Source organism: Sapajus apella, unplaced genomic scaffold, assembly GCF_009761245.1.
Source record: "Sapajus apella isolate SASKATOON/1434 unplaced genomic scaffold, GSC_monkey_1.0 scaffold17, whole genome shotgun sequence".
Taxonomy (NCBI): domain Eukaryota; kingdom Metazoa; phylum Chordata; class Mammalia; order Primates; family Cebidae; genus Sapajus; species Sapajus apella.
In genome coordinates, this window is record NW_022436957.1 from 26,659,971 (window position 1) to 26,680,240 (window position 20,270).

The 20,270-nt window shown below is 36.9% G+C and overlaps 1 protein-coding gene across 17 annotated transcripts in view; it reads right to left on the reverse strand.

Moving 5' to 3' along the window:
* The window catches only part of DMD (dystrophin), a 2,282,798-nt gene that overhangs the window by 40,009 nt on the left and 2,222,519 nt on the right, over nucleotides 1–20,270 (reverse strand). For 15 of the 17 annotated variants that reach the window (XM_032285797.1, XM_032285811.1, XM_032285815.1 and 12 more), the window contains 3 exons: nucleotides 17,121–17,186; nucleotides 15,930–15,995; nucleotides 12,943–13,101 (listed from right to left, as the gene is read on the reverse strand). The exons of the other annotated variants lie outside the window; for them this stretch is intronic. In XM_032285797.1, the coding sequence (XP_032141688.1) occupies nucleotides 12,943–13,101; nucleotides 15,930–15,995; nucleotides 17,121–17,186 (291 nt within the window). The remainder of the gene's footprint in view (nucleotides 1–12,942; nucleotides 13,102–15,929; nucleotides 15,996–17,120; nucleotides 17,187–20,270) is intronic. 17 annotated transcript variants of the gene reach the window in all.

Consider the following 20,270-nt stretch of genomic DNA (forward strand, 5'->3'; position numbering starts at 1 on the left):
GTCAGCCTTAAGCAATACAGTAAAAATGGCAGAACCCCTCCGGGCTCTTGTTTCTAATGATTTCTTAACACTGTCCCCGCTTGAAAGCATTCAGAGCCTTAATGCCAACCCCTTTCCTACTAAAATCTGCTCAGTATAAAGGTTTTACATAAGACATTTAAATTTTACTGGGATTTTATAATAAAGTGTCATTTCTTCTAGCGATATCTGCGTTTTAAAACAGATGTCAAAGAATGTAAAGGAAAAAGAAAAAAGCTTTGCCCCATCAGGGGAAAGGTTGAATGCTGCCTCTTTTTAACACACTGCCTTTGTGGTTCCTTTCAACATCCATGGCTGAGGAGACAATTAGAACAAGGTTTGAGAGATGGTCTCGGAGTCAGAAGACCTTGATTTATGACATACTTGCCTCTGATGCTTGCTGAGATGGGCAACTGGTTTTAGCACTAATTCGGTTATGAGGATTATTAAGCCAGTATGGTTGACATTCTATATGTCAGACTTTCTTAGAACCATGCCCAGCCCATACTGTGTTCAATAAATGTTAGTTACTATTATTATTGTTGCTGTTGCTATTACTTCTTTCTCTACATATTCTTTACCTTTTGGATTTAGAACCTCAGAGGTGCTGAAAACTTTCTAAAGAAAGTCCTTAAATTATCTGAAATGAAAGCAATCTAGTTAGATCTATTGAGCTTGGCAGAAAATATGCATATCTAGTGCTTAGAAAGTGACTAATCGCTCAACATTTGCTCTGTATATACTTGAGTTCTAGTCCCTAGTCATATTGTAGCCACCCCAAAATCTTGAAATTGTGTATCATCCATCATCTGTGCCTTAGTAAACTTTATCACAGCTGAACATCTGGGCAAAATGAAATCACTGAGTTAAGATCACTAGGATGAGATTGTCAAATTATAATATGTCTGGATCATTGCTGAAATAAAATATATGGACCAAGGGTGCAGGGTTAATGTATCTAGGTGGACTCTATTTTCTGGATATGTCCTTGACACATAGATGTATATCCTGCTCAAGTTCCAAGAGACAGGACATGGCAATATTAATTGGCTTTCGTTTCTTAATCTTTAATGACTGAGATTTTTTTTCAGAAATTCCTGATCAGGTAGTAATTAATTACTGTCTACAGGCTGCATGTATTAATCAAAAGTTCAACACAAGAAGATAAGAATTCATAAGAAATTTTAACCATTTATAACTAGAAATAAGACAAAATCCAAGACAAAAATGGTAGTGGCTGGTCATCATTAGCCAAGATGAAAACTAGGATTGGAGAGGTTTTAGAGGCAAAGAAGTCTAGTCCTCAGGAATAGTGCCATTGGGAATAGTGCATTTCCATTTTCAGACAAATACAGAAAAACTGTCAATGTCTGTGGTCAGCAAAAAGCCATAACAGTCTCTAGAAGAAATACAATTTTAAGCTTTGTGTGTCCCAGCTTCAATCCCTCATGCATAGACTTGGTCTTAAGTTCTCCCAATAAATTCAACTTGATGGCCTATTTTTCACTCCCTGCATGCACTGCTATATACTCTTGCCATATATGATCCTATGGCCTCCTCTATTACAATGACAGAAACTACAGAATCTTTTTTTTTTTTTAAGGGCCTTGCTCTGTCACCGAGGCTGGAGTGCAGTGGTGTAATCATAGCTCACTGTAACCTTGAATTTCTGAGCTCAAGTGATCCTCCAGCCCCAGTCTCTTGAGTAGCTGGGACTACAGGCATGAACCACCACACCTGGCTAATTTAAAAAGAAAATTGTAGAGATGGTGCCTCCCTATGTTGCCCAGGCTGGTGTCAAATTCTTGGCCTCAAGTGATCCTCCCACCTCAGCCTGACAAAGTGTTGGAATTACAGGTGTGAGCCACCATGCCCAGCCCAGAATAATCTCCTTAAAATAATTACCAGTACTTGTACATGAATGTTCATAGCAGCATTATCCATAACACACAATAAGTGGAAATAACCCAAATGTCCAAGTAATGGATTAAAAAATGTGTATCCCTACAATGAAACGTTACTCAGCATTTAAAAAAAAATGAAATACTAATAAAGGCTGTAGTATAGATATCATTTTAAAAGACTACACTATGAGAAAGAAGCCAGTCACAAAAGACTGTATATTACTTCACTTACATTGACAGTCCAGAATAAGCAAGTCCACAGACAGAAAGTAGATCAGGGATTGTCTACTGCTAGGGTTGGAAAGAGTAGTTGCAGGAGAAATGGTGAATGACTCGAAAATGGGTATGGGATTTATTTTTGGGGTGATAATGAGGATTCTTGCACAACTGTGTGATTAATAACCAGTGATTATTAATGCTGGTTAAACTTAACTAGTAATCAATGATTAATTCATGTTAAATGGGTAAATCATATGGTATGAGAATTATACATCAATAAAGTTCTTACAAAAAACTAAGTTCTAAATTCAAAATCCTATTTCTTATAGCACAAAAGATATTTCCTCAGTGAAGACAATCAAATGTTATAATGCTTTCTCCTACTGTGGAGAAATCAACGTTTAACCTATGTACATAAAAGAAAAATGGTATGCACATGTCTTCAGAATTATTCATGTGGACACTAAATATTTTCAGATGATGAGTTTTAAAAAGTTGCTTAAGTCTGGGTTAGCCTAAGCAACAACTTCGATGGTTTTTTAATCTAATGGGAAATGACATCACAAACTAAACAGGTACATTAAGGGATTTGGGGAAAGAAAATAAGAAATGAGAAAAACAAGGAGATAGCTGAAAATCAACCAAAAACCCCATAAAGTAACAGGAGAATTCCAAAGGATATCCACCCATTCATTTTGATAACACATTGATGCACCCAGTGCTGTAGAGATAAAGATATATGTAGGACACTGTCCCTTACCCTTGAAGAGCTCACATTCTAGTGTGTGGGCTATTGTTTAGTTCCACCATGGTAACAAACCTTACACGAAGGCAAAAAGACTGGGACTCATGCTCGCTGCTAAAGCTAAAAAGACTGATTATTTTTATCTTTGAAATTATCACCTTGATTTACTAGGAAATTACAGGAAAAGGATCATATGGATTTGCTTATGACTTTTAGTTAAAACAGATAGACTAGCACCATAAGGTAATTCAGAATTTGGAGACACAAGAAAGTGCCGTATTTTAACTATTAAGATAGTTAAAAAAAAAAAAATGGATGAGTTTAGCCATCTGCAGAAGCCACCATTTACATGTTAATACCACCAGGAAACCATTTCTAACTGGCCACATCAGGAGGTCCTTGGTCTTCTTTTTACACAAACTCTCTTCCTAGGAGGTCTCTATCCTCACCGCAAGCTCCTACCTCCTCGAGAACCATGACCCCTTCCCCCCAACTCATTACTCCTTAATCCAAACTTCTCTTCTACAGCTTCACATCTGTCTTTCCAACATTCTCCTGGATGTGTCCTTTAGCCATGGACTCTATAAACTGAAAGTTGCTCAGCACCAAGCCACACAAGGTTGATATACTCATTATGCAGTCTCTAAAATTGCAGTGCCAGGAAAGGAATCACCTTCCTCAAGTAGCATTACAAAGGGCCATAGAATAGCTACACATCTTTGTAACTTACGCCTTAATCTTACTTTGAGATGAAAGCTATACCTGCATTTCTGTCATAAGATAAAGAGGGAGAAATATCTTCCCATGTGTTAATGATACACTGTTAAATTACAACCCAGGAGAGGTCTCAAGAAACAACTGGCCTTTGCATCTAACTACTTACAAAGAAAGATTCCACAGTAATTGTGATAAAGCACAAGGTGCTGTCTTTGGTAAACATCTTTCAAAGTTCAATCATTTAACAAGTAAGAACTCCTGATAGCAAATTAATTGTGTCAAGTGACTGGTAGACATTTTTCTTGCCAAGTTATTCAGTGGGATATTCTACAAAAACGTGCAAAGAATCGTCTATGGTCATGAGAAACAATTTAATACCTACCTTTGGATTTTTCAGACTAAATCATTCTGGCTTCTGGGTCTACAGGGTAACTGCTTCACAACTAGAGCGTATCAAAAGTTACTTTTGTGAGAAAAATTCAGGCTTCCTCTACAGGCACCTGTTACAGCTCTATCTTCTGATGTTCCCAGAGACACGAGGGATAGGCTTCTCAACAACTACAGTAGAGAGTCAACTATGCTATCTCCTTGACTGGTTTTCAAAGTTTAGTTCAGACTTGAATTTCTTTATCTAAGTGCGTTCCATATAATAGTGCAATTGGGCTTGAGGTCAAGTAAGTGGGAGCAACATGAGGTTAGACAAGGCTAATCAGGTTTCTTCACTTCCAAACTCCTCAGTGCAAATGCTAATTATAATTATGACTTTACAATACGAGTGTTTCCAAAGTTTGTCTGTCCTTGTAATCTTTTTTGTCTTTGAGTATCTCAGTGATATTCTGCAGAACACATTTTAGGCAACAGTGACCTTTATCCTTGGAGAACTGTCATCCTGTCTGGCGTTTAATGTTAAGCTTTCCACAATTATGAAAGGCCATGAGAAACAGCCACATAAAATCTCTCTTGGGATTTGTTATAAAAATGCTGATAAGGACACTAGTCCATAATCACTTCAAGTGTAACACTGCTTAAGAGTTCAGGATCACCACCCAGGTTTGAATACAGGTCCTATTCCTTGCTGGCTGTATGAAGTGTCCTTCATACTGTGTACCACTTAATTTTCTGGAAACAGCCTCCCCTTCATAGGGCTTACATAGAATTTTATAAGTATGCAGAACAGTTCCTTTTCATAGCAATAACTCAAAGGACAGCTATTTTTGTTATTATGTACAGCGAAGAAAACAATGATGTTTCTTTAGGATGCTACATGCTTCTTTAATATTAAGAGATAGACAAATCTTGTTTCCTATTATCTCCTTGGCTACAGGAAAGCTCAAATTGAGTCTGAAGCTCAGTCATATCAACTATGCTAATCCCTATGATGTTTGCTAATCTATTATTATATTGCAGGAATTGTATTGTTATGACTTTTAAAATAATTCTTTCTGAAAGCTGAATGTATAAAATCAGTGATAGGAGATTTCCACTTGAATGTCCTTGGGCAAATAGAATTCAGTGTACCTGATACATGGCTCTTTATCTCCATGCACTAACCCTTTGCAAATCAGGAGTTTAGTTTTTCCTATGTGCAATAGGTTGTTTTTGTTTGTTTTTAAATGATCATTTCCCAGTTCCCAAATTAAAACATTCTGCAACACCCGATGCCTCTTCCTCTCCATTTTACCTTGGTCTCATTCATTCAGTGACCTAATTTCTCCATCCCCTTCTTCACTTGCCCAAGACATCCTTAGTTAAGAACCTGGTGTCTTTTAATGGACTGTTCCACTGTACTTTTACCAATCTCCATTTCTGCCTTCAGTTATTTTTTCTCAATCTTCCCCTTCTCAAAAAGCCGTCACTGTTTACCTGCTTATAGGATAAAACCCACACTCCTTAGTATGATGCATAAAATCCTTTAAACAGTAGTCCCCACCTACCATTTCACTGCCCTGTTATTCTCCTCATTCCATGCCACACATTACTCACTGGCCTACTAGTCTAGAAAACTCATCCTTCCCCACTCTCTCAGACTGGAAAACTCCCATTCAGTCTTCAACCCTTAAACTCTCTTGGTAAAGGCCCTTCTACTCCCTCTGATAGAATAAATCATTCAGCTCTGTGCCCCAAGAGCACGTGTGACACCAGATTTTTAAGTAGCTGTTTATAGTTCACCTTTTGTAAAATAAATTTTGAGCTCCATGAGGGTAAGAATCAAAGCTTATTCATGTTTGTAGTCTCACAATTTTAAAATTACATTAAGCACTCAGTAACTATCTGCAGACCTGAACATAATTACTTCCTCAGGCCTGGAAAGTTACGACCATAATCAATTCTACTGTAGAGGGACAACTGGCAAATGAAGGCCAACAGGAGGACGAGGGTCTTCACGGAAAATCTAAAAAAAGGGAAATTGGATTGTAAGAACATAAACTCTTATCCAGCATGTTCTAGGGAGATGGCAGCTGTACTTGTAAGATGCGAATATTCTAATCGCCAGAGGGGTACTTCAATTTTTCTGTAGTATGAAGCAGTCCTCACAAACACCCAATTTTAGATGCCAAAATTCTAAGCTCACCAGAACACAATTCAGTTTTTATTCTGATTTCTAAGACACTGGATTCTAAGACACAGGACCCTCTCTGCCTAAAAAATAAATACATTCCTCATTTTAATAGATCTAGTATTTGTACTTAAACTAGATGCTGTCTCCTCCCAAAAAAGCTTTAAGGCAACCTTGATAACATTTACTGCAAGACAGTTACAAAGAGAGATAATTATGATAAAGGGAGAAATAAATTGTCATTCTGGGTTATCCATACACCTCCATGAACTGGATACTATGAATCAGTCACCTCAGACTTCAGTTAACTTTGGATAAACTGACATTGGCTCTGCTAGTTAGAAACTTAGCCTGTCAATAATGGTGATTCAACTTCCACCACGTTCCTGTCCTCCCTGCCTGAGTAGAGCTGAGATGTGGCGTGTATGCCCTTCAGCTTTTACTCATCCTTGCCATAAAAGGTCTTGGCTTTCTGATTTCTGTGATCAAACTTGCTCCCTTTATCTAAAGAAAGGCTCCGTAGCCCTTCGTTTTGGGGCCCATGTTGCCAAATGATATAGTTTGGCTGTGTCTCCACCCAAATCTTATCTTGTATTATAGCTCTCATAATCCCCACATGGTGTGGGAAGAACCCGGTGAGAGGTAATTTAATCATGGGAGTGTTTTTTTTTCCCATGCTGTTTTTGTGATAGTAAGTCTCATGAGATCTGATGGTTTTAAACAGGGCAGTCCTCCTGCACACTCTCTTGCCTGCTGCCATGTAAGACATGCATTTGCTCCTCCTTCACCTTCTGCCATGATTGTGAGGCCTTCCCAGCCACATGGAACTGTGAGTCTATTAAATCTCTTTTTCTTTATAAATTGCCCCTTACGAAAATGGACTAATACCCCAAGTAACTTGAACTTGAATGCCTAGTTTTGTTAAAGGTATCATATACTGTGCTTTCCTCTCCACTCCAACTTTAAAAACATGTGGGAAGAACTGTAGGAATCAGTCTCTAATTACTTCCAATGATGTCTACTGGACATTTTAACATTCATTCCATTATCCTTTACGCCACTTTCTTTACCCTAAATTCTTCACCTACCACTCTGTCTTCAGAGGCAGTCCTTCTCTCATTCAAGGTCATGCCTCCTCCCATACTTTAGTTCCCTAATCCTTCTCTCTCCTGCCTCCTGTGGGAAAATGTTCCCACCATTCCCAAGCTCTCCACTTCTCTTCTTCTGGCACATTTCTCCAGCATGTGAAAATTAGGGATTTTTAAGTAAAACAAGAGAACCAGAGTGAACACTGCACAACACTGTGTAGAGTGACCCAACAATCACAAATATGTTTGCAAATATTTGCATGTGTAGAGAGCATCTTTGGAAATAAACACAAGAAACCAATAAAGGTGGTAGCTAGCCTCCAGAGCTAGAAACACCACAGCCAGGGGAGAAGACTGGAGAAAGATTCATTTTTCTCTATATATCTTTTTGAACCCTTTGGATTTTGTGTAATAATATGCATGTGTTCTCTATTAAAAATAAAATTAAATACACATTTTAATGTTCACATCTTCCAAAGTTCTACCAAATCCAGTATTCTCCTGCTACAGGCTCCCTGAATATATAAATTCATCCTCACTGTTTCAACCACCACCTGTGAGCTGGCGACTCAGACCTAATATCTCAGCCTCTTAACTCTTCTACGAGCATCACAGTTCTATTTCTGAGGCTGTTAGACATTTAAACGTGGGGATGTCACCAGGACCTCAACTCAACCTCTTCCATACCTCATTTATCATCTTCCAGCTACGCAGCGCTTCAGGAAGGACGTCTACAAACACTGCTGCTACTCCTGAACTATCAGACCCAGCTGCAAATAACTACTATCATCTAGTTTTGTGGTCACCAGACCTGGAAATCATTTCTTCCTACTGTAGTCCCACAGAACTACCAAATCAAACAGCTCTACCCTCCCCTGAAATATCACTGAAATCAGCCTGCTTACGCCATTTCTACCACCTTACTTAAGGCTCTAATAATCTCGTTCCTGGGCTCCCATGTAACTCCCTCCAACTTGATTTCCTTGTTCCAGCATTATTCTTTTCAAGGTTACCCTGCACACAGCTGCCCGTGGGGCATATATGTATGTCAATATGATGGCCTCACTACTGGCTTCACACACTTGAGTGGCTCCCTAGACTAGCATCGAGGGAGCAACTCCTCAGCGGGTATCACCCGACCTGGCCAGCCTCATATCCTCCCATTCTTTGCCTTCTTAAAAAAGGTAATACAACTGCAGTTTCCCCCAAATAAATTCTACTGTTCCTCACCCTGACATTTTTTTTTTTTAATATTCCAGAGGAATGCCCATTCCTAACCTCTTCAGATTCCCTTCATTTTAGCTACCTTTTCACCATCACTGGAGGCTCACACAAAGATCTAATGAAAGAAAATTGACTAAAGATATCCTGTAGCTATGAAGATTGATAACTACTAGACTAGGTCCAAAGTCATCAAGTCAATTACAAAGTAAAGCAATGGGATCATGATTTCCAGCTACCTTAATTCAGTGATATCAATAACTGATCTAGAACTTCTTTGACTATAACATTAATCTTGCACAATCACTGGAGGAATTTAAAGGAACAAGAGAAAACTCGAATTTTGGCTTCATAAGGTCTGAATGCCCAGCAAGAAGACATATGAAAGGTTTTGAGAATCTTCAGAGTTCCGTCCTGTTATATAACATCTACTAACAACTTTAATTAACTTTAGACTTTACGGTGAATTAGGTTAGTATTTACCCACCTTTTTGACTTGAGGACAATCTAATCAATTTGCTATGCAGGTAGCAGAATGACAGTGAGTGTCTCTCAGTAAGGCTACCATTTCATTGCTAGAATCATACCTTGAATTTCAGAGCAAGTCTTGGTTTATTTAGACAGTGCAGAGAAAAATACATCTCCGTATTTGAACACTACAGAATTACGTCAGGAGACTGAAGGCTTTAATCAACGCAAGAGGAAAAGTAAACTTTGCTAAGGACACCCAATGGGGCAAAAACCCAACATCCAATGGGTCTTTACCAACTAAAGATGAATCCAAATGATATGTGGTAATGAGGAAGAGATATGATGCAGAGGCGAAATATTATAGATTGGATGACTAATGGCATTAGTGAGATATCCAAACTTATGGGAGGCACTATGGGAAAAACTCACGTTTAGCTTTTCACTTAGAGCTTTAGACTTATCTTTGTGGCATAAACCAAGAATCAAAGAACACCAATGTGGAATACATATAGTGCCTGGGATTTCGAAAATGGGTTCTTAACATTCTAAGTTTATGACAAAGCCATACCTGGTGCTAATCAAGGCAGTTTGAAAAAGGGGAGTATTTTGAAAAGTGAGCAGAAAAAAAAAAAAAAACTTTGAAAGGCTTTTCTCTATGAAATTAGGTTTGTAAAAGGATTTTAGTCAAAAGTGCATGTATGTATGCTACAATTAAATTCAGCTTCATTACAATTCCTTTATTCATTAATGCATTCAACAAATATTTATCGAATGCTATGTGCAACAACCAGAAGAAATGGAATTCTAAAGACAGACATAAGATACCCCTGAGACACTTCTAAAACAGCCATATTCTGTTTTTCTAGGCGGTTGTAGGGAGGTGTCATGAATAAGAACAATTAATGAAATTTAACAAATATCTAGTCAGGAATGGGGGCCTCCAAGCCTCTCTCTTTGGCTGTTATTTGGAGATAAATCACAGCTAAAGGAACACAAAAAATTATATATTAACAGATACAGTAAGTACACATCCAAAGGACTTGGGACAATCTCGATTTTAAATAACCTTTCTTATTTTCTTGGAAAGTATGCTCGTATTTGTCAGATTACATAGCCCAATGCTGGCTTGTGACACACACAGCTAGACACACACAGAAAGGACATCTAAAGACTTCTGGGTTTCCTCAGGAAGAACACAGGAAATGGCAAATTAAATGCCCCTTAAGCAACATGGAATCCAAGGGTAGTAAAGGCAAATCTAGGGCTCTGAAGCTCCTTGTGCAGGACTGCACAAAGACAGGACAGGGCAGAGCAAAGAAAACCACACGGGCTGTTTTCAGGGAAGGAGCTCTGTAGAGACTTTTTTTTTTTTTGGAATTTGGTAGGAGGTCAAATAGGACAAAGTGAAGGAAAATGAAAGAAGCTCATCCTGATTTTTTTTTTGAAGGTCAAGGTAACTTACAGAAAGATTTGCATCAACACCAGAGTCCTCATTTTGGAGCTCTAAGTAGCCCTCGTGTTACTTTTTTGTTGTTGTTCTTTTAGAGAACAAACCATCCCATTCTTGGAGAATGCTTTTGGATATCTTCCAGGGTAGAGTGGTTATCACTGCACTACAAGTAGATGAACAGGTTTATTCTGGGACACTTAGTCCTCACAGATAGTCCCTTAAAAGTTAAGGCGCATTCTGGGGAATATGCCGCAATTCTATGTAAATGATATTCACAGAGACTTACTTGTCTTTATTACCTGGGCGAAGGTAGAGTTGCCTATTAGGAGTCAGAAAAGTCTGGATTTCAGTTTAGTTCTACCACTGGCTAACTGGGATATCTGGGGCAAGCTGTTTGAACCTCTCTGAACCTGTGTCTCATTCACAGAAAGGCGATAATCTCTTCATAGAGTTTGTAAGAAGGTTAAATGACCTAAAATATGTAAAAGTGCACTCAAAATGATAAAAATGATATACAATAGTTATCAGTACTCTTTACCAACATTCTTTGACACAGTCGCAATTGTAAGGAGAGAGACTATGCTAAGCACAAAGCAGGGCTCTTGGCCAATGAGCTCAAAAGATATATTACACAATCATACTGCAAAAATATATTTACTCTTTGGTAACATCAAATTCTATTCACAGTGTTAGTTCCAACTTTTTATTCCAATTTGACTTTGACCCCTACAATAATTACAGATTTAACATAAATGGATATTACTGATTATTCTCAAAGTGGAGAGAAATGTTTTATCTACCATGGTCTTCATTTGCAAATGATCTTAAAAGTAAGGCCAAAAATAAAGCTATCATTAAAACAAAAAAAAATGCAATATTATCTCCAGGATGGTACTCATGTGATGTTCTTGCTGTATTTTCAGGTTTTTACCAAACATTTCCTGAATAGCCATTAAATATTCAAACCATGCTAAGTACTATGAAGGATATGAAGATGATTAAGATACAGTCCATGCCCCAAAGGCATGAACTGTAGCCCATTGAAGAGAGGCACTGGTAATAACTGGTAAAAAGGCAAACTGTCAAGGAATTTCCTGAGAAAGGTCCAAAGTACTCTGGGAATAGAGGCAAAAGACAGATGTCTTCCAATAGCAGAGATCTAGCAGGGCGCCATGGGGAAAGTTATTGTGAGCATGTGATGGAGGATAGGTGGGATTCCTTTGTTAGAAATGGTAGTGGTGGGTTAGAGGTTATCAGTTAGGCTGAGATGCAAGCTTGAGCCTGACCCCAAAAGTAGATGACAGCAGGATAGATTCAGAAATACTAGCTACAACAGCATGGCCAGAACACAGAACAAAAGAAGTTGGCATCAAAAAAGCAGGTCAAGAGAACATTGTGGAAGGTTTTGAATGCCCCGCTAAGAAGCTTGATTTTTTTCTATATGCGGAAATCCAGTGAAAGGGGAATGCCATGATGGGTCTTGGTTCTGGTAAGATGTACAAGTAGAGTCAGTATGGAGGATTTACTGGAAGGGTGGGAAAGAGACTAAAGGGAAGCCAATCAGATAAGGAGCTAAGGTCATAGGTCAGAGGTGTTAAGAGGCAGAAGGTGAGCAGTGGCAGCAGGAAGCAATGGATGAATGGCAGTTTGCCTTTTCATCCTGAAGTGGCATACGCCTGAGGGCACTAATCTCAGACACACTGTGTTGCCTACATTAAGAGCTGTTGGTGCCTTGGGCTCAACCAAAGGGATGAAAATACTTAAGACCCACAAATCTGAGCAACGGCTGCTTTAAATCCTTGGTTGGTGACATTTATCTGAAGAAGGCACATTGTCAGTTAGAAGCGATCATGTGAGAAGCCTTTTTAAACCAAGGGACCTGTGACATAATAAATGTAATACAAAACTAAAAGTCCAATGATTTGCATTATCCTGACACCATATGACACCCCAGATTTTTACATCTTTGTCCCCCCTGCAGTCATTGTCAGAATTATTTAGCCTTTTTCCTCTTCTACAATTTCTGCTATTTTTACATGAATGTCTTTTACAGGTGACAGCTGACAATTGGAACTGTCTCACTAATCTGCTATGATTGTGAGCATGCATAATAAGTTCTTCATTTGATGATGAAAAATAAGATGAAACAATTGGTTTCCCAATATGACCAAGCCAATAACCCTACTTTCTTAAATGTCTGAGGTCGATAATATGGCCAAACACACGTAATAAATCATGTAATCATAAAATTAACCTATTTTTTAAAAAATTCTATTCTCAAATACAAAATCAAAGTCTTGGAGACATGCAACAAGTCAAATACCACCATCAGCATTAATTCCTTCACACCTAAAATATGAGTTCTTCATCGTACTATTGCATTCATTTTCTTCTTTCAGATTAAAAAAAAGAATCTGCAAATGGAGCTAAACAGATTATTTTAGAAAACAATTAGACATAAAATGACTCTAAGTGAAGATTCCTGGCACTTTTCTATGTGTGCAAGTGTATGCACTCTGCATACCAATGACAAAGCTAGAAAGAAAACTCACCTGTTTTCTTCCTCAAGATCTGCTAGGATTCTCTCTAGCTCCCCTCTTTCCTCACTCTCTAAGGAAATCAAGATCTGGGCAGGACTACGAGGCTGGCTCAGGGGGGAGTCCTGGTTCAAACTTTGGCAGTAATGCTGGATTAACAAATGTTCATCATCTCTGGAAAATAAAATCAAAGGTTTTGGTTTTTTCCCCCCCTTATTTTGCTTTGGGGGTTAGGGACTCAGGAGTGTATTTGAAAATAGAAACATTTATTTGCTCTTAACAATTAATTAGACCTTTTTTCCTGCTCTAAAGACCTTTTGATACTGTTAAGGTTGTGATCTACCATTCTATTGGTAACACCTCGAAGTGTTTTTTTCTTGCTCAAATTTTCAAATGAAATTGATTGGCCTATTTAATGGATAAATGAAAGGCAGAATTACAGAAATACTGGGACTCTATGTCGATGTTAGTCAATAGCTAAAAAATATTAGAAGACATAATAATGGCTGTATAATGCTTTGGCCACCAAGCCTGTCAAGATAATCTGTTCACTAACCCACGCTATTGTTGTACTGAGTAGGAAAAAATACCTTGCAGAGGAAATATTTTCTTAAGTAGATGGAAGGCAATGTAACCAAAAAGTATTGCTTCAGTAAGCCAGTTTTAACTCATATAAGTCACTGAGGCAGAATGACAACAATTAAACTGGAGATAAATAATTGTTTCATTCAATTACTGTTTAGACAGAAAATCAAAAATTGAGGGGAAAAAGTCATTAAGGTGACTGATGAAGACTGAACATCTCATTCCTTAGGGCAGAGGTTTTCTTTTTAAAATCTTTATAAATATAAGCCATTTTGCCTCCCTTTCCCCCAAGATGAGTCCTTAAAACTCATCTTTTCCCCCAAGATGAGTTTTAACGACTCATTTTGGGGGAAAAGGAGGCAAAAAGGCTTATATTTGGGTAGGCAGCTGCAATCTTTCCTGGAAACTAGGAACTCTCTAATACAGAGGACAAACTTTTTTTTCTGAATGCATTGCTCCAAGCTCCTAAAAGACCTGTTTACCTCCAAGTTATAAGAATTTCATTCTGTTTTTAATGAGAGGCTAAGGCTCTTTGTTTCTGGTTAGGTATCATTAAGATGATACACTAATATTCTCCTCTCCATACCCACTTCATTTTAAAGTTGAAAAAAATCAGAAATTTAGAAAAAAGTCCTCCCGATTTGATGATACACTAAAATTCTCCTCTCCATACCCACTTCATTTTAAAGTTGAAAAAAAAAACAGAAATTTAGAAAAAAGTCCTCCCGATTTGAATGATTTGTGTCTGTCAAGCCAGTTAACTGGTTTAGATGTGAAAAGCTGACTAAAAATAACTATTGGGTATTAGAAACAAACATTTAAGTGAAGTCAACGAATCCACCAAACCACTTCCCCAAACGTGCCCGTAAAATGCCATGATTTTTTACCATCCAACATTGACTCAAAATAAATTTTATGTCCTCAGAATAAGCTAAAGCTAAATTTTATTTTAAAGTAAAACAAACGCAGTTTTACGGCCTAATTTATCACCACTCATTCCACATTCTGAAGTTTTACTGCTAGAATTTCCTGTGTTTAATTATAACCTATAGTTGTAACTACACTTTTCTTACTGTTCTCTGAGGCAGTCAATGAATGACAGCCACTGTTATATAGATACAACTTGAATTAATTTGAATGTGCTAGAGCTTCTAATACCAAAATCAGTGAGCCAAAGAAGCACATTATTCAAGTCATTTACATTTGGTTGTTTTGCCACCCATTTTGTTGAAGTATCTTATTAATACTTTTTTCCATAGCTAAGAAAGGTAATGCATCACAATTATGATTGGGGAAAGGCTTTTTTGCTCGTTTGTTTGAAGTAACTAAGTCATATACAAATGACTGAGTGTTGACTTGATTCTTTATTATTAGCTTGATCGTCTATGTACCAGATGAGATTATTTATTTTCATGTATGTCTTCAATAACTAGTGATACTATTTCTTTTGGCCTAATCCTCATGAAGGTTCTTTTCTCATCTGAGCATGACTTTGTGTTGCCACATCAACTACATATGATAAATTCACCATTCTTCCCTTTGTCTATATTCTCCATAAGATGGGTGAGATATCCATAATTTATCAAACTAAAAAGGCATCATTATACTTTGACTACATTTCTTCTCTTTTATATTATTTATTCAGTTGGCAGATTCTTATTTTTTTCTTCATGCTTTCTTCAATGCCTGCTCTCTCTACCTCAAGCCCTGGTCAGCATTTACTTGGCTCATGGCAATGTTCCCTTGTGCTCTGTATTGTGAACACCGCCCTTACTCTATAATGAAGCCTCCGTTTCCCTGCCATAGCTGTGTTCTCTGCCACTTTTAGCACCACTCTAACAGGGTTGGCTTATCACTCTGCTAGCAAACTGCGACCTGAATTTGTACATCTCCGGAAACCCTTCATAAGATTGCCTCACTTTATTTATCTTGTGAAGATGCTAAATCACAAAAATCAACTTCTTTGGATTTCTGAAGGAAAATCCCCAACTATCCTACCATGTGTGAATAGTAATGCTATACCAAGATCACGTTTCCACTCCCCATGAGTGGAGAAAATAGTACTTAGCCATCACTTTAAAATTAATATCCTATCCCTTTAAATATCTGGCAGGTTTGCTCAAAGGTTAAGCATTACTGTAAGTACTTGGGACTCTGAGATTTGTAATCATATGGTACGAAATAAGTTTAAGAATAAGGCAAACTATTTTTGCTACGCTAGATACTAATGCCAGAATTTGGATGAGCTCATTCTATGCCAGGGCATTAAGAGTTAAAGAGAAAAAGTTAATGAATGGCTCCTTAAAAGATCAAATGAATATGATGCTAATTCCTATATCCTGTGCTATCCTACCTCTAAATCCCTCAAAGCAATTTCATTGTCAGGAACATTTTGTAAAAAGAGATGGGATACTTACATGCTCTCATTAGGAGAGATGCTATCATTTAGATAAGATCCATTGCTGTTTTCCATTTCTGCTAGCCTGATAAAAAACGTAAAAGCTCATTAAAACTTATGTGACTTCTTAGACTCTATTCAAGACCTAATCGAACATTCCTGAAAACTAAAGGATAAATCATGGCAAGAAGAGAAAGGAATCCTTCAAATTACAGGATGTGTGTGTTGGCTTAACCATTTGAGGCAGTGTGTGGTAGACCACAGGCAGTTAGCAGCACTACATTTATGATATAAATTCTAAGGAAAGTTGCGTTTCACTGTTTTCTCCCCACAGATCAATCTCGCTTTCACTGAGAACAGATCTTTGTTTTCACAAGAAAAGCTTCCCTAACAACAAGTGCACTCCCTACCTGACACTACACCTTGTCTTTTAAGACAATTACTACTTTCCACTGATGACAGACTTACACAGCAAGCTAATGCTTTTCACGATTGATAAACATGTCCAGCAGTTAGAATTTTGACAAAGGATGGATGAACAGTAAGCTCTCTAAACATTCTGCCACCAGTTTTTACCTTTAAAATCTTCTTCACCTTAGGCAATCATACAGATTTTTTGTTTTCACAACTAAAAAAAAGTTAACCAAACTCTTACGGATTTATTTAACAAGCATAAGATATTTTAAAATCAGTAATTCAGTTTTTAGGTATGCAAATCATGTCAAACACAAAGAAGGTGAGACAGAAAGGTCCATGGAGTAGGAAAATTAATTATTCTCTTCTTTACAGTATATCATGTAAAATAAATACAAACACAGAAAGCTGATGCTTTCATATTCTCCACATAATACAGTATCATTTTTTTTTCATATATGAATGTCTGGTCTAGCAGTCTTCTAAGAAGGTTAGTCTATTTGGAAGCCAATTTAGTAAATGCGCTCAGTATAAAAAAAAAAAAAAAAAAAACATAGCAAGGCTACCAGAAATGTTTAAAAGCCAGGGTTAGGGAAGATTATTCTGGACTAATGCTCTTGTTGGTGACCAAAAACAACATGCAGTGGAATGGCATGCAAGTTAGAGGGCAAGTTGATTAGTAGGAATCAGACAAGTTTGGGGAAAAAAGAAAAGATCTGTTTAAAATAGTATAGGTTAGCTTTCCTTGGTTAGTTATTTCAATAAATATTTGCCTGGCATTCAACTAGTCTCATACCTGCTAGCATAATGTTCAATGCGTGAATGAGTATCATCGTGTGAAAGCTGAGGGGACGAGGCAGGCCTATAAGGCAGAAAATGTGATTAGTCACAGATACCATCCATTAATGGAGAAAAAAAACCCACCACACAGTTATGTTATACACATGGCCTAGAATGTTTTTATTCTAATTCTAAGGATCATGTATACATTTAGTTGCTTCTGTATCTTAAATATCATCAAGTATTTTACAATCCAGGTTTGGGAGATGATTTCTTATACTTCTGCTTTTATCAAAAGCTATGAAGAGAGGCCAAAAGCTTCTCTGGAATTCTCATCATAGAAAATGCTGGGGGAGACAATTTCTAGGTAGCATTTTGTTCTCCTACTTCCTATAGTTCTGAAGCTGTGTTAGCACTATGTGGTTTAAAATTTTAAATAGTTTACACCTTTGCCATTGATAGACTATCTTTTTATTGAATGAAAGCTGTACATTTGCCTAGACATTTACGATTATTTTAGCTTCAAAGAGACTACTCTAGTATAAGACTTCTTAAGACTCCATGTATCAAGATGTCTTGATCTATGCAATTTTGTAAAGAAGAAGTGTATCATCCAGTTCAGCAGCAAGACTATACTATTAATTTCTAGCACAAAATAGAATGACCCAGGATTATACTGTGACATTTTAAAAAATGGCTAAATTTCATAGAATGTCACGATAACTGAAATATTTCTTAGGGATACCGTGTGCTGAAATACAAGTAAGAAAATAAGAAAAGATCATTAGGAATGGTCTATATGCTTTTTGTATATAAACACCTAGCTTTTCTTATCTCCACAGACAAGAGTTTTGGTAGGGTTAACATTTTTTCATCCTTTCAGATCTGATCTATTAATTATCCTTGAAGTTTTTATAGTATCTTTTGGATTAACCTTAGGGAAAAAAAAACCATCTGTTCTGAAAACCAGTTTAGGCTTGTGCTTTTTGTGTTAATTGGAATAGCACAAAAGGTCTCTTCCATTTCTCTGCTGACACCGAAAGCCCTTAGGTAAAGGCATAAATCCAAAAGTCAACAGTAATGTAATTCAGAGAGGACCCTGGTTTAGCCCAGCGTCCAAGCAGCACTGAAGGACTTGGTTGAAACACTAAGGAGAATGTGTTTGTTTCTTCCTACATTAAAAAAGAAAAGGATGTAGCTACCACTAGCTAAGCTTGCATAGCAAATGTGCCAGAAATTGATATTTCTTAATATACTATAGTAAGATAATTACAACACACTACAGCAAATAACTAGGGAACTGGAGTTCTTCCCTGAGAGATAAAGGTCATATTTATGAAACCAATGCCATCTAGGTCAAGTGTAATCATAATCAAATTGAAATGAGTTACAAAGACGTTTAAATTGTCAAGAGGAAACAAAAGGATGACTACTCAATTTAATAAGCAGATCCAAAGATTTCCATGTGAATCTTCCCTATAGTTTTGGAGAGTTAATCTGTTAATCTTCTAGAACCCTGGCACAGCCCATTATTAGAAAAAATGCTAAGGTTTGTTTTGAAATCTTCACTGCAGATCAAGATAAATTTAATACTTGTATTATTTGTATTATAAGAACTATCTTCTGGAACAGACCAGTCTTTCAATTACTTATTTTTTAATAAGTATTAAGCCTACCATCAGGGAAAATACATTACTAGTGTTTTCCCTTGTAATAGTCACTACACTGAAAGTGTACAGAAGAAAGAAAGCCTAAGACCTTGGAGCATTAAGTATACCAAGAAAACTAGGCATATAAATCCAAAACACTTTAATACCATTTTATACAGAAAATCTTATACAGAGCTTTAATTCTTAGCCTCAAGGATAATTCCATGTTATTTTTCTTATTAATATCCAGAGCGCCTATCACAGCATGCCTAAGCACAAGATCTTAACCAGAAATCTTAAAAAATATACACTAAAAGAGGCACTTATTAAACCACAGAATGAGCCAACAGGGAGTACCGGTCAGAGATGAATCATTTAAAAACTAAGAATTAGTAAAAATACAAAGCCACTTAGTCAACAAACAAAACTAAGTGCAAAGCCTTCTGAAACACTCCCAAAGGAAGGTAATAATAATGCTTCCTCCTTCCCTCTTCCTAAACACAAAACCATATACCCAAAAGAATTACTTACTATTAGAGTTAATGACCCACTTGGCCAACTCCATCCCACCCACCACCATCTTATCTTTTATGAAAACTCCATTAATCAGTTGACATTCATTTAGGTTTCAATGCAGAATCGCTCAAAGAATATTGTTTGACTGGCTCACTTAGGAGCAAACAATATAAAGGCCTATGCTAGCTTTAGTTTAAAATAATATGACAAACACAAGCAAATAAGGGTTTAGTCTAAGGAAAACCAAAAAATCTGTATCTCTGGAAACTTTCTAATTCTGTGATCCATATCAAATCGATTAAATACTGTCATCATCATAGGATTTGTTAACACAAGATAAAATTATTGCAAAATAAAACACGTTAGGACCTGGTTCTTATGCCCGAATAGGAGGACTTTGTAATATATTTAAGATAGTCATTATAATCCTAGAAATAAATACTTTAAATACAATTACTGCTGTTAAAGAAAACACAGACTTTAGGCTGCTAGGTTTGTTTTCTTCCTCAAAATAAGAATTTCCCACTATTTCTGAATAGTCTAACCAACTCTTTACAAAAAGGCAAACTGGGGGGTGTTCTTTAGTTGTTAAGAAAAGATTTTTAAATAAAACATGTTATTAGTTTTAAAGTGTTTCAACGTTTAAGAAAGACAAAATCCTCTACGTACAATAAGTTACTTTAAACTGATTGCTGTAATTTTTTTTTCTCATTAATGTGTAGCTCCTTTTTGCCTTTCAAGGAACTGTTAATTACCCTATTTATTATTTTGTGCTCTTTTAATCTATGTATTTGTAAGAATTGTTCTTCAGCATATTTGTCTTTTGGATTTCTTACTTGGTTAAACTTCTTTCAACATGGAGTAAATCCATTCACTTATCAGGATCCAATCAAGCTGAAACTATAGTGTATCAACTCTTTAAAAGTTTCTTATTTATGAAAGGCTGTAACTTTTCTAACAGACTACCTGAGTTAGGAAAAACAATTACCAAGAGGCAGAGG